Source organism: Nycticebus coucang, chromosome 1 (assembly GCF_027406575.1).
Source record: "Nycticebus coucang isolate mNycCou1 chromosome 1, mNycCou1.pri, whole genome shotgun sequence".
Lineage (NCBI taxonomy): Eukaryota > Metazoa > Chordata > Mammalia > Primates > Lorisidae > Nycticebus > Nycticebus coucang.
This window is the reverse complement of record NC_069780.1, coordinates 54,246,143-54,261,189: the sequence shown is the minus strand read 5'-3', so window position 1 is coordinate 54,261,189 and position 15,047 is coordinate 54,246,143. Positions and strand designations below refer to the sequence as shown.

General features: G+C 37.1%; 1 protein-coding gene across 1 annotated transcript in view; it reads left to right on the top strand.

The window, feature by feature from the left end:
- The window catches only part of MFSD8 (major facilitator superfamily domain containing 8), a 41,891-nt gene that overhangs the window by 7,510 nt on the left and 19,334 nt on the right, over positions 1 to 15,047 (top strand). The window contains exons 3-7 of the mRNA XM_053578256.1: positions 6,319 to 6,362; positions 9,947 to 10,187; positions 11,366 to 11,479; positions 13,041 to 13,185; positions 14,220 to 14,275. Coding sequence (XP_053434231.1) covers positions 6,319 to 6,362; positions 9,947 to 10,187; positions 11,366 to 11,479; positions 13,041 to 13,185; positions 14,220 to 14,275 — 600 coding nt within the window. The remainder of the gene's footprint in view (positions 1 to 6,318; positions 6,363 to 9,946; positions 10,188 to 11,365; positions 11,480 to 13,040; positions 13,186 to 14,219; positions 14,276 to 15,047) is intronic.

The following is a 15,047-nucleotide window of genomic DNA, read 5'->3' as shown; positions in this document are numbered from 1 at the left end:
TGTGGCGAATGCCTGTAGTCCCAGCTATTTGGGAGGCTGAGGCAAGAGAATCGCTTAGGCCCAAGAGTTTGAGGTTGCTGTGAGCTGTGACACTATGGCACTCTACCAAGGGCGACATAGTGAGGCTCTGTCTCAAAAAAAAAAAACAACAAAAACCATATATATGTGTGTGTATATATGTATATATGTATTTTGTGTGTGTCTGTGTGTGAATGGGAGACTCACAGAAAAGAAGTGAAAAACCAAAAGACGCAGTTAGGTTTTGTTATATATCGTTATAACAAAGAGTGATAAATTGTGGAGAAGTGACTAGAAAAAGGAAAGATGCTTGAGCTTTCATGAACAGTAAATATGGGAAAGTGCCTGGGAAATAAATGGGGGAAGCTAATGGACAGTAAGGGTTGTTTTAATAAGGTTTGCTTATGCAGACTCATCTCAGTGTAGACTCCCTATCTCTAGTGACAAGAATGTTTTCTTCCTGGTACCGGGAAAGTGCCTTTCTTAGGAAATCTATGCCCTGCTTTAGGTAGAAAGTGGGCAAGCAGAGACCCATACCTACACCTGCTATTTCTCAATTACCTTAAGCAGGGCATAGGTAATAATCAATGTGCCAAAACAGTATATTTTGCAGGTGACATGTTCTCTTCCCATTCAGTATAAGCCATTTTTGTTAACCCTTCATCTGTTGATGGGACATTTGGCTTCCTTCCACCTCTTGGCTATTGTTAACAATCCTGCTATGAACATGGATATATAAATATTTTTTCAAGATAATGCTTTCAATTTGGGGGGGTGAATTTCACCCAGGGTGAAATTTCTGGATCATAAGATATTTTTAATATTTTGGAGAAACTGCCACTATTTTTCATACAGCTATATCATTTTACATTTTCTTTTTGTATTTTTTTTTTCTTTTTGACACAGTCTTACCCTATCACCCCAACTAGAGTGCAATGGCATCATCATAGCTCACTTCAACCTCAACCTCCTGGTGTCAAGTGGTTCTCCTGCCTCAGCTTCCCAAAGTGCTGGCACTACAGGCTCATGCCACCTCATCCAGCTAATCTTTGTATTTTTTGTAGAGATAAGGTCTTGCTTTTGCTCAGGCTGGTCTCCAACTCCTGGCCTTAAACAATCGTCCTGCCTCATCCTCCCAAAGTGCCAGTGTACCTGGCCCTACTTTACATTTTCACCAAGAGACACACTTTCAGTTTTTTTCACATCCTCACCAATAATTATTTTCTCTTTTTTTGATAGTAGCCATCCTAGTGGATGTGAGGTGGTATCTTATGCTTTTGATTTGCATTTCTTTAATGATTAGTGGTATTGAACACTTTTTCATGTGTTTACTTGCCATTTGTATACCTTCTTTTTTTTTTCTTTATCTATAAAGGTTTTATTGTGCACAGAGGGGAGAATGGTTCAGTTCTTCTTGACAAAGGCTTTCCTCACAGCGGCCAGGACATTGCTTAACTCCTCTTTACTTTCTCTTAGCACGATGTGTGTTCCCACTCTTTTCTTGATCAACTTGAGGGCTCCTTGGAGACCTTGAGCAACTCCGCAGCACACCACTCATAAGAGACAAAGCCATGCACCTCTTGGATCGTGTCCCACACGAACTTCTTGTCCTTGTTGAGGTGCCTTCAGTAGCGGCTGTGCCTCGGTTAGCTCACATTCTTGGTCACCTTGTGGTCCTTTATTGAGACCCACAGCCATGGGGTAGCACAGAGCCATGGCTGTGAAGAGCAGCTGGAATCTGTGCTGGCTGCCACCTCTATTTGTATATCTTCTTTGGAGAAACATCTGTTCAAGCCCTCCCCCTTATCCAATATTTGATTTGCAAGTATTTTCTCCCATTCCAGGACCCTTCGCTTTTCTGATTGTGTCATGTGATCCAAAGAAGTTTTAAATTTTTTTTTTTAGACAGAGCCTCAAGCTGTTGCCTTGGGTAGAGTGCCATAGCATCACAGCTCACAGCAACCTCCAACTCCTGGGCTCAAGCGAGTCTCCTGTCTCCGCCTCTCAAGTAGCTGGGACCACAGGCACCGGCCACAATGCCTGGCTATTTTTTGGTTGCAGCTGTCATTGTTGTTTGGCGGGCCCAGGCTGGATTCAAACCCATCAGCTTAGGTGTATGTGGCTGGCGCCTTAGCCGCTTGAGCCACAGGCGCCGAGCCTTTAAATTTTGATATAGTCTAATTTATCTGTTTTTTACTTTCGTTTCCTGTGAACATCATCTAACTTTTATATTGACACAAATATAAAATCAGTAAACAATGAGGTACAGAATCTTAATTTGTATTGCTTAATGTGTTTAACCTACATGCATTATTTCCGAAGATGTGGTTAATCAGAAAGAAAATGTCATGAGGAAAACTATTCAAAATATTAGTTTCTGTATCATGTTAAAAATAAGGGATGATGGTGGGGTACAGTGGCTCACTTCTATAATCCTAACACTCTGGAAGGCAGAGGTGGGTGGATTGCCTGAGTTTAGGAGTTAGAGACCAGCCTGAGCAAGAGTGAGACCCTGTCTCTACTAAAAATAGAAAAACTAGCTGAGTAATTTGTGGGCACCTGTAGTCCTTGCTACGTGGGAGGCTGAAACAAGAGAATCCTTTGAGCCTAGGTTACAGGGTTCCTCAAACTACGGCCCGTGGGCCACGTGAGGCGGTATGATTGTATTTGTTCCCGTTTTGTTTTTTTATTTCAAAATAAGATATGTGCAGTGTGCATAGGAATTTGTTCATAGTTTTTTTTTTTTTTTTTTTAACTACAGTCCAGCCCTCCAATGGTCTGAGGGACAGTGAACTGGCCCCCTGTTTAAAAAATTTGAGAACCCCTGTGAGGTTTCTGTGACCTATGAGGCTATGGCACTCTACCCAGGACAGAGTGAGTCTCTGTTTCAAAAAAAAGGTAGTGGGGATGAGAATATACATAGTATAGGAATTATTGATAATATGATAGTTTTTCAAGGAATATTTTACAGAATTCATTTTTTCCCATGTTTAGACCCTCTTGATGTATAAGTATTAATTTTACAAGTGGTTTTTTTCCCTGAGAGGAATTTGGTGACAATATTTGATTTTACTAAATTTTTACTAAATTGTTTTTCATATCTTTTCTGTTTACCCAGTGATCCTGTTTTCGCTCACTTGTCAGTCTTGTGCATGCTTCAACACTGGGTAAAGACACAATTTAAATAAAGCTAAAAGCAATTCTTTGTAATATAGTATCTTCTTGATTATGTATCGGTGAGGATGCCTTGTGTAAATATCGGAAAAAATGTTGAAGGCTGGGTGCAGAAGTTCACGCCTGAAATCCTAGCACTTTGGGGGCTTGAGCCAGGAGGATCCTTTGACCTCAGGAGTTCAAGGTAGGGTCTTATACCAGCCTGAACAAGTACAAGACCCTTTCTTTACAAAAAATAGAAAAATTAGTTGGGCATGATGGCACATGCCTATAGTCCCAGCTACTCCAGAGGCTGAGGCAGGAGAATTGCTTGAGACCCAGAGCTTAAGGTTGCAGCAAGCTAAAATGATACCACGGCTGTCTGGCCAGGGTGACAAACAGAATCTCTCTCTCAATAATTAAAAAAAGAGAGAGAGAAAGAAAATGTTGGATTAATTGCTTACCCAGTAATGTAATTTGTTATTTCTTGTAAGATATGCATAGTAGGATAACTCCAGATAATGCTTAATGGAGCCTGGTTTCTGTTTTTTAATAACTTTGGGGGGTTTGCCCTCCTCTATACTTTGGCTTCATTCTTAGGCTATAGCAGGATTTCTATATCAGATAATGGTGTCACATTCATTCATGACAATTTTTATTGAAAGGAACTATTTTTTTTTTTTTTTTCCAGTTTCTGGCCGGGGCTGGGTTTGAACCTGCCACCTCTGGCATATGGGGCCTGCGCCCTACCCCTTTGAGCCACAAGCGCCGCCCGAGAAAGGAACTATTTTTTAAGCCTTCTCAGACATGAGGATTCCTTTCCCACAGATCCTCATGTAGACTAGAGATTCCTAAGTATATTGCCCCTTACTTCTCACTAGTCAGAACTGGATTACTTATCAATTTCTAAACCCATCATCAACTAGGATAATGGGATTACCTCAACTGAATTTTTTAGACTAACCAAGATCTACCCTATAGGACTAGAGGTAGAGACAGTTTTGACTAGACCCTGAGGCTTTGTTGAGAAAGGATGGATACCTGAATAAAATTGGAATTCTATCAGGAAAGTGGAAAGGAGAAAATGATGTTTTTGTAGAAACTTCTGCAGTACACTTTTTTTCTGTCTAAAACAGTTCTAGATTTTAGTATTCAATTATCTAAGATCATAAAAACAATTACAAATTTAACAGCAAAAAAAATTTTTAACTTTAGGTTTTAACTGGCATCTAAACATTTTGCTTGTTTGTAAGTTTCTTTATTGTAAAATTTTAGTCTTAATTTCAAAGATTAAGTGTTGCTGTCAGTCTTTTATTGATCAAAGTTAATCTGTCAATTTAAAACAATTTAAAAATGAAAATAATAGGTGAATCATTATATAAATAATTTTGTTTTTTTTTTTGAGACAGAGTCTCATTATGTCACCCTCTGGAGTACCGTGGCATCACAGCAACCTCAAACTCTTGGGCTTAAGCAATTCTCTTGCCTCAGCCTCCTAAATATTTGGGACTACAGGCACCTGCCACAATACTCGGCTATTTGGTGTTGTTGTTGTTGAGGATGTCATTGTTGTTTTGGGCTGGGTTCAAACTCGCCAGCCCTGTTGTATGTGGCTGGCGCCCTAACCACTGAGCTACGGGCACTCAGCCTATATAAATAATTTTTTAAATAGGCTTTATAAAAGTAATGAAGTACTCATACATGCTACATGTATGAATCTTAGTGGCTCACACCTTTAATCCTAGCACTCTGGGAGGCCGAGGTGGGTGGATTGCCTGAGCTCAGGAGTTGGAGACCAGCCTGAGTGAGAGTGAGACCCGATCTCTACTAAAAATAGAAAAACTAGGTAGGCATCATGGAAGGTGCCTATAGTCTCAGCTATGCGGGAGACTGAGGGAAAAGGATGGCTCAAGCCCAAGAGTTTGAGGTTGCTGTGAGTTATGATGCTACAGCACTTTACCTGGGATGACAGAATGAGACCCTATTTCAAAAAATAAAAAAGGAAATGAATCTTGAAAACATTATGCTAAGTGAAAGAAGCTAGACACAAAAGACCACGTATATGATTTCATTCATATATGAAAATTCAGAATAGGAAAATATATAGAGTAGAAGGTAGATTAGTGGTTGCATAACAGCTGATGGGAGAGGGAATGAAGGGTAGCAGGGTGAAAGCTAAAGGCGACAGCATATCTTTTTGAGGTGACAAAAATATTTGAAAATTAATTGTATTGATCGTTGCACATATCTGTGATTATACTAAGAACCATTGAATTGTACACTTTAAGTAGGTAAATTGCATAGTATGTGAATTATGTCTCAACAAAGGTATTTAAAAAAAAATTTTTTTTTTTTTTGTATAATTTCTGATTTAATTTGCCGGACATTTAAAACTGACAAAAAGCAGTGGAGTTCATCATTACTGTTCTCAAACTGTAAAGACTAGCAGAGATAAAGAATTTCCTTCCTTTTTTTTGAGTCTCAAGCTATTGTCCTGGATAGAGTGCCACTCACAGCAACCTCCAACTCTTGGGCTCAAGCGATCCTCTTGCCTTAGTTTTTCTATTTTTAGTAGACATGGGGTCTCGCTTTTGCTGAGGCTGGTCTCCTGAGCTCAAACAATCTACCCTCATTGGCCTTCCAGGGTGCTAAAATTACAGGCGTGAGCTACTGCAGCTGGCTATGAATTTTCTTCTAAGATGTGGCCATCTTAAAGTATCCTTGTGCCTTATTGGCACTGCCCCCTTTAGGTGGCTATTTTCTTTCTTCCTAGTCTTCCTTACAGTCAATTATCTCTCCCAAACAAGCGAGGCCACGAGCCTTCTAACAAAGCCACCTTTCCTCCATTCATCTCTGCTCTCATTAATTTCCATTTAAAGGTACATGAATAGGAAGAAATAGATCTTCTGTTTTTATTGTATTAATTATGATCAGGAACTATAATTGTATGTTCTTTTCAAGCTTTTAGTAATTATTTTCTTTCTGATAATTAAAATCTCATTGCCTGATGAATTAGGAGTTTTTTGCATCCATAAATTTGTAGGTTTAGAATGATATTTTAAAATTTATGCTGTAGTTCAAAAAATTGTATGTGTACTAATGATTAAATTATTATAAGTATAAATAATAAAGTTTGCCTCTTAACAGGGTTTTCTATTGTGATAATGTCAATATGGCCGTATCTCCAAAAGGTTTGTACATTTCAATCTATTCTTCTGTTAGGTAACTGTAGTAATAGTAGCTCCTATGTAGTTAAGTATTTTCTTCAGAGTCTCCTTAGTATTCTAAGGTTTAATCTTCACTAGAATAACAAGATAAAGGTTTCTCCAAAGAGGCTTATAATTATGGTGATCATATGCTTTACTGTGCAAATCGGAATACTTGCGAAGTTAAAGAGGTGCTATACCAGGAAAAATAGGATTATACCCTGACAGTCCCAGGTAAATGTAATATTATATATGGTTTCCTACTCATGAGCCACTTTCATGTCCCATCTCTGCCTCTTCCCTAATAAAAATGAAACTAAAGTAAACATAGTCTGAATTCCCATAATGGACAAGGGATATTTCTCTGAAATAATTTAGTGGTTTCCCACAGAATTAATTTGGGTTAATAGTAACATTGTAAAAGGATAGAAGTATTTTGATACTGTTAGTACTAGAAGGGGAGGAAAGGGTGACTTGAAGATGTAAGTTCGGTACATATCTTGACATTAACTGATCATCAAGTCCTGTCAATTCTATCTTAAAAAGCCTGGAAATAACTTATTGAAAACCAGTATGTAAATTTGCTACATCATTATTCTATAATAATATTTTATTTAAGTTTCTTTTTCTGTTGTTCTTTTTGAGATGGAGTCTCAGTTTGTCACCCTCCTCAAAGTGCCATGGTGTCATAGCTCACAGCAACTCGGCCTCAAGAGGTAAGATCCTCTTGCCTCAGCCTCTCAAGTAGCTGGACTATAGGCGCTGCCACAACACCCAGCTATTTTTTAGAGATGGAGGTCTCACTCTTACTCAGGCTGGTCGTGAACTTCTGAACTCAAGCAATCCACCGGGCTCAGCCTTCCAGAATGGTAGGGTTATAGGCATGAGTCCCCACTCCTGGCCCTGATTTAAGGTTCTTATAGAGTTCCTTGGTACTTCCTAACCTCCTAGTTACTCCTTTTTTTTTTTTTTTTGTAGAGACAGAGTCTCACTTTATGGCCCTCGGTAGAGTGCCATGGCATCACACAGCTCACAGCAACCTCCAGCTCCCGGGCTTAAGTGATTCTCTTGCCTCAGCCTCCCGAGTAGCTGGGACTACAGGCGCCCGCCACAACACCCAGCTATTTTTTTTGGTTGCAGTTCAGCCGGGGCCAGGTTTGAACCCACCACCCTTGGTATATGGGGCCAGCACCTTACCGACTGAGCCACAGCGCCGCCCTCCTAGTTACTCCTTAATCTGCTACTCTCTGATTACCTTTTCTGCTACCCTGTAACTGCTCTTGTAAGGTCTCTGATGACTGAATTGTTAATCATAACAGATACTTTTCAGCCCTTACTTTAGGTGACATCAGGACAACTTTTGAAATTGTTGTCCTCTCCCTATTTCTTAAAACCACTTGGACTTAGTCTATTTTCTGATGCTTATAACAGAATATCTGAAATTGAATAACATAAAGAAAAGGTCTGTTGTGGTGGCTCATGCCTGTAATCCCAACACTTTGGGGGAGGCTAAGATGGGAGGATCACTTGAGCTCAGGATCTCAATACCAGTCAGAGCAACATAGCAAGACTCCATCTTTACAAAAAATAGAAAAATTAGCCAAGCAAGGTGTGAGCCTGTAGTTCCAGCTATATGGGAGGCTGAGGCAGGAAGATCTCTTGAGCTCTGGAGTTTGAGGTTGCAGTGAGTTATGATGATGCCATTGCACTCTATCCCAGGCAACATAAAGACCCTGTTTCCTCCAAAAAAAAAATTTCATCATGATATGTGAACCCCCTTTAAGTGAGAGGGTTTGTCCATGTAGAAAAGAGGAATTAGGGATAGGTTTTTAAAATTTCCTCTCCTAACCACTAGAGGTATAGGAGGTAATATGTTTAATGAGAGAATTATCTGTCCACTTTTGTGTTTTGATTATCCTCCTTATGCATTTGATGATTGTGCTCAGTTAAAAAAAAAAAAAAAGATTTACAGTGATAATGACTGTTTAGTTTATAGGGTGGCATAAATCTAGAATTTAGAACTTATTGCAGTGGTTTTAGGCCTATAATCCTCAGCTACTTGGGAGGCTGAGGCAGGAGGATCTCTTGAGTTCTAGGCTGTAGGGAGCTATGATCATATACCCCATCTTGGACAACAGCATGAGAATTTGTCTCTTAAAAAAAGTAATAATCATTAAAAAAGATGGAGACTGTGTGTCTTTTGTATTAACCTGGATGGAAGTGTAACACATTAATCTTAGTAAAACATCACAAGAATGGAGAAGCAAGAATCCTATGTACTCAGTTCTGATATGGGGACAATTAATCATCTAGTAACTGGTGGGGGGTGAGGAAAGGGGCAAGCAGAGAGAGGGAAGGAGGCAGTGGGGTGGGAGTTCACAGTGTGTGACACACCTTTGGGGGCGAGACATAATTATAAGAGGGACTTTATCTAACAAGTGGAATCAATGTAACCTGGTTCATTGTTTCCTCGATGAATCCCCAACAATTAAACAAAAAGTAATTAATTAAAATAATAATATTAGAATTATAAGAATTAGGGCTGGGGTATGGTGTCTCATGCCTGTAATCCTAGCACTTTGGGAAGCTGAGGCAGGAAGATCACTTGAGGCCAGGTGTGTAAGGCCACAGTGAGCTATGATTATGCTGCTGTACTCCAACCTGGGCAATGAAGTGAGACCTGTTTCTAAAAAAGTAATAAATTTTTTTTAAAAAGAATCAAAGAGCCAGGCACAGTGGCTCATGCCTATAATCCTAGCACTCTGAGGACTGAGGTAGGAGGATTGCTTGAACTTAGGACTTCAAGACCTGCCTGAGCAAGAGCAAGACTTAATTTCTACAAAAATGGAAAAATTAGCCAGGTTTCATGGCTTAGGAGGCTGAGGAAGGCGGATCACTTGAGTCCAGGAGTTTCAGGTTGCTATGAGCTACAATGACACCCCTGCACTCTAGCCATGGTGACGGATTGAGATTCTGTCCCCAAAAATAAAAAATTAAAGAATAGATTGTTATTTTTCATGATGTTATTCTTCCATATATAGGGTAATCATTTTGTTAACACGATTTTTATGAACCATAAATTTCCATAATCAGTCTAAAAGATGAAGTTTCCAAAGTGTTTTTCCCTTGTGTAGGATGACTTGTTAGCATGTTTAATTGTACTGTCAAAAGTTTGAATCTTTCTGGCCAGGCACAGTGGCTCATGCCTCCCAGCACTCTGGGAGGCCGAGGTGGGTAGATTGCCTGAGTTTAGGAGTTAGAGATTAGCCTAAGCTAGAGTGAGACCCTGTCTCTAAAAATAGCCAGGTGTTGTGGTGGGTGTCTGTAGTCTCAGCTACTTGGAAGGCTGAGGCACGAGGATTGCTTGAGCCCAAGAGGCTGAGGTTGCTGTGAACTATGATGACATGGCACTCTACCCAGGAGGACAAAGTGAGACTCCGTCTCAAAAAAAAAAAAAATTGAATCTTTCTATAAGTAATAGTGTTATAAAATCTATATGTTAGAATTGTGTGTTTAAATTTTATTTTTCTTGGGTAACAGTTCTTAAGATGTTTTGTTTTTTTCTGCAGATTGATCAGACAGCTGATGCAAGTTTTTTGGGCTGGGTTATTGCTTCATTTAGTCTTGGCCAAATGGTAGCTTCACCTATATTTGGTTTGTGGTCTAATTATAGACCAAGAAAAGAACCTCTTATTGTTTCCATCTTCATTTCTGTGGCAGCCAACTGCCTCTATGCATATGTCCACGTCCCAGCTTCTCATAATAAATACTACATGCTGATTGCTCGTGGTTTGGTGGGATTCGGAGCAGGTAATATGTTTGTATGTGTATGTTTGGTTGTTTCAGTCTCACAATGATCCTGACATTTATGGCCCTCTCTCACATGGTCTTTTACCTTCTCAATATCATATTTCACAGTTCAACATACAGATGCCAATCTCTCATTGCAAACAGACAGATAATCTTTTCTGTCATTTGCATTTTGCTCATGATGTTTCCATTACCTATGGTTTCTCTTCTATTCCCATTATTCTTCATCCTTCAACATTCAATTCAAGCCAGATGTGGTGGCATGTACCTGTAGTCCTTGAGGCAGGAGGATCTGTTGAGCCTAAGAGTTTGAGGCTAGCCTGGGCAAAACCATGAGACCCTGTCTCAAACAAAAACAAAACAAAACAAAATTCAGTTTAAGTTCCACATCTTCTACAAAGCCATCCTGGCCTACCTTGCCGCATAACACATTTTTGTCTTCTCTGACATGTCCCTGGCACTTACTTGTAGTCTTATACTGTTTTTATTCTTTCTCATCAACCAAATAGTAAACTTTTACAAATTAGAGAAGTTTCTAATACTTTTAAGTATTCTGTGGCCTCTAACAGAGTCTCTTGGATGTAACAAGTACTCAATACAATTTTTCAGTAAATTATTGGTGCCTTTAAAAAAAAATTCTCAAGGTGTATGCCTAGAGGGTTTGTGACACCTTTCTTTTGAAAATAGTAGCAATCAGTAGTATGCCATTCACTCAGTGCTTTCATAGAATATGTGGGTCATTACAAAAGTTTTGAAATACAGAAAAATCAAGAAATGTAAAATTCATGTGGATAGAAATAAATGAAGCCCAATAGTACCATTAAGACAAGTTGAAACTTGCATGGGTGAATCAGAAAGGATGCTAATGACTGTGTTTATTGGAAGTGAAATAATTGACTATAACACAGTCTATCTCAAACTTATGTAGTGAACTACATATAACAACGAAGAAAATTTGATATGTTTGTATTACTTTTCATTCACTCAAATGTTTAGCTGTGTTTTCATGTTGTTAAAAGTACTGTGTTCCATTAATTTATGCAAATGATCAATAAAAATAGCTTACATGCTTTGTATTTTAAAAAGGAAGCAATAACCATACTATTCCAATATTTCTTCTTCTGAATAAAATCAAATTAGATTGAATTTCAAAAACTGTATTATTGTGTCCTTTTCAGGAAATGTAGCAGTCGTTAGGTCATATATTGCTGGTGCTACTTCCCTTCAGGAAAGAACAAGTTCCATGGCAAATACAAGTGCATGTCAAGCATTAGGCTTTATTTTAGGTCCAGGTAGGTGTTCTTCACTTATTATTACTTAAATTTGAATTGGGAAAACTTTTGAGGCTCAAATGTTGAGTGTAATCTAAGTGTCAAACCTCAAAGCTAAAGGGAAAAGGGGGGAAACTACTATTTTTTGACACAGCAGTGAAGCTAGGCTCATTTTACCCTGACACCAGTCCTCTAAATATAGTACTATTAGTCCTGTCTTACAGATGAGGATGCCAAGCATAGAGAATCTAAGTAAATTATTGAAGGTCACCCTTTTGCTGAGTATAAAAAAATTAATGAAATTTAATACTTCCCCAAGACAAATTAATTTTCTTCTAAGTGAGTAGATAAATTTGTCATTTTTATGCCTAGAATAATATTGAAAAATGTATAATTGGTCCATATTTTAATATTGCAATTATGAATGTCATCAGTTTGAATTCAGCTCAGTTTACTTCATCATTAACACCCTACCCCCTCAGTTTCAATTACTTCCTTCCATTTAGCTAAAAAAAGGCTCAACAGAAGAGAATCTAAATTATCATTTACTAAAACCTAATATTTCAATGTAATATTCTGGAATAGATATATGCATAAATTTAGAATAATTGAACCTTAATCCCATACTATAAAATACATGAAGACATGTCTGGGTCTTTTTTTTATTTACCAGTCTACCTATAGTATCTAGCACAGTATGCCATTCAGACTTAGGTTCTCAGTAAATATTTATGAACACCTTAAAAGCATTTTAAAGATTATGTCGTGTAAACACTTTGTGTTATAGATAGTAAGTATAAGCCTCAAGAGATTAGGCAACTTTCCTAATAATAATAACTACTCAACAAACACTAACATTTATTGAATGCTTTCTGTATGCTAGGCACTGTTCTAAGTTCATTAGGTACAGTATCTAAATCTTCACCTTCAGTTCCCATGCAGATTATTATAGAGACACTTATAGAATCTAAACCAGGAGAGCAAACTGGTACTGTTCCAATCCAATTTTTGCCACAAATCTAAATTTAAATGATATTAAAATAATTATAATTTAAGTACCATCTACACAATAACTATATATAGAGGATTTCACTCAGAATGTAATATTTTCATATAATAAAATTGATTAAACTTTTATAGTTGCTTTATGGAAGAAACTGCATACTTTAAATTTCCAATGGAGGTGTTTTTCTAAAAATGATTTTGACAAGTTATTTTAGATACAGTTCTTTGTGAATGCATGTGCATCAGTGTTTCTCTACCTTTTTTCTGTTATGTTCTCCCTAAGGAGCCTTCTTAGACAATTTTTTCCCTGATCACTCCCTTCCATAAAATTTTAGTACCGTATCTATCATATATCTTTTATGTGCTGTGTATATATGTAAGCTTTATATATATAAACACAAAGAGTAACTGTTCTATCCTCCACCTCAAGAACCAGTTTTCTTATACCTATTTAGAAACCATAATGTATCTGGATGATGCTATAATGTTACTCCAAAGTCTATGGTAAAATTTTTTATATTAATCTTTTTAGCCTACTCCTCCCATATAATAATTTTTCTATGTGTATTTTATTAAGTTTTTCAGACTTGTTTTGCACTCATTGGAGAAAAAGGCGTGACATGGGATGTGATCAAGCTGCAGATAAACATGTACACAGCACCAGTTTTACTTGGTGCCTTCCTGGGAATTATAAATATTATTCTGATCCTTGCTATCTTAAGGTAATCAGATAGAAATGATAAAACTGCTTTTTGAGATTGTGAAATTTAATAAGCTTTGTAATTTTTGTAGTCTAATTGTCTTTATGAATTTTGGGGTTTTTTTGTGTCTATAGTTGTGTTATAGTTTTTAATCAGCCAAAGCATGTGGTATTAGCAACTAAAATACATTTAATGGACAGCCTGATAAATGAGAACAGATTACAAAAGTCTTTGCAGATTCAAGGTTTGGTCTTCATTTATTAACTATATGTTTCTAAGTAAAGGAATGGTATGAAAGCAACATTTTAAGTAGATTAATGGATTAATATCAGCCTTAAATACGAAGGTTACTAGTTATATATTAAAATAAATTTTCTAGAACTACAGAAGTTTTGTTATTTTTATTCTTTAGAGTGCTTTATCCAATAATCTAAAGACATAGCTAATGTTTAAAATCACTGAAAAAGTTGAAATACTAAGGTAAATCTTGTATTTTTTATTTTATTTTATTTTTTTGTTTTTGTTTGTTTATTTTTGTTTTTGAAACAAGAGACTCACTCTGTCACCCTGGGCAAAGTGCCAGGGCATCATAACTCACAGCAAACTCAAACTCCTGGGTTTCAGCAATCCTCTTGCCTCAGCCTCCCAAGTAGCTGAGACTACAAGCCCCAGCCACAACAACTAGCTAGTTTTCCTATTTTTAGGCTGGTCTCAAACTCCTGAGCTCAGGCGATCCACCCACCTTGGTCTCCCAGAGTGCTAGGATTACAAGCGTAAACCACCATGCCCGGCCTAGATCTTACATGTTTTTTAGATTAATTGGTTTTTTGTTTGTTTGTTTGTTTTTTATCTGACAATATAGTAAGAATTGTAACTTCTGTCCTGTAAAGTTTATTGGTTATATTTCATTGCTAATAATGTCATTTCTCAGAAGCCAGTGAAACAAACTATATTAGAATGTGAAAAAATAGAATGCTAATAATAAATTTCAACCATTTCTCTGTTATAGTAAGCATTTTACAGATTATTTATATATTTATGTTTTTCTTTTTAAGAGAACATCGTGTGGATGACTCAGGACGACAATGTAAAAATATTAATTTTGAAGAAGGTACTATTATTAGCCTGGTTGAATTGCTGTAACATTATGAAAGCACTTCTAATGATTCTGTTTGGTATTTACTTGTATTTTGCTTCTGAGGACAGTATAGTGTGTGATTAGGGAATATCTTCAAAGCTGAATGTGAACTAAATTGATTTGTTTTTAAAGAAAGCATACCTATATCAGTTATTTGGTGTTCATAATTAACAATGTTAAAACCACTGCTAAAAATCACTTTATCTTTTCTTCCAAGAGCCAATATCCGAAAACCTTTGAGAGTTTTTTGGAACGACTTTAGTAACTTAGCTATCAAATGAATGTATCTTTCTATTTCAAGCAGTTATTTACTCCCTTAATCATGACAATAGGTATGGTTTCTCTTTTTTATTTTGAACTCTTGATATTCAGTACAAATATATATTTTCATCCTTTGGATCTTCATTGATTCATATAAGTCAGAAAACCTTGTAAGAAGGTATATTTTATCAAATAAACTGTTATTTAAATATTAAATATTTGTGTCCTCCTTTGGGAGGTTCCTGTCCACAAAGAGTTTATAAAATTATGGAAAAGACATGATATTATTTTACCAAGTACTTTCATAGCCATTTTATTTCATTTTAACACCAGAAATAATGGAAAGTAAAGGTAAAGGTAGTAGGGTGGTAATTATAGTGATGAGGAGCTATTGTAAGTTTTTGTTTGTTTGTTTTTTTGAGACAAAATATCATTTTGTTGCCCTCGGTAGAGTGCCATGGTTTCATGGCTCACAGCAACCTCC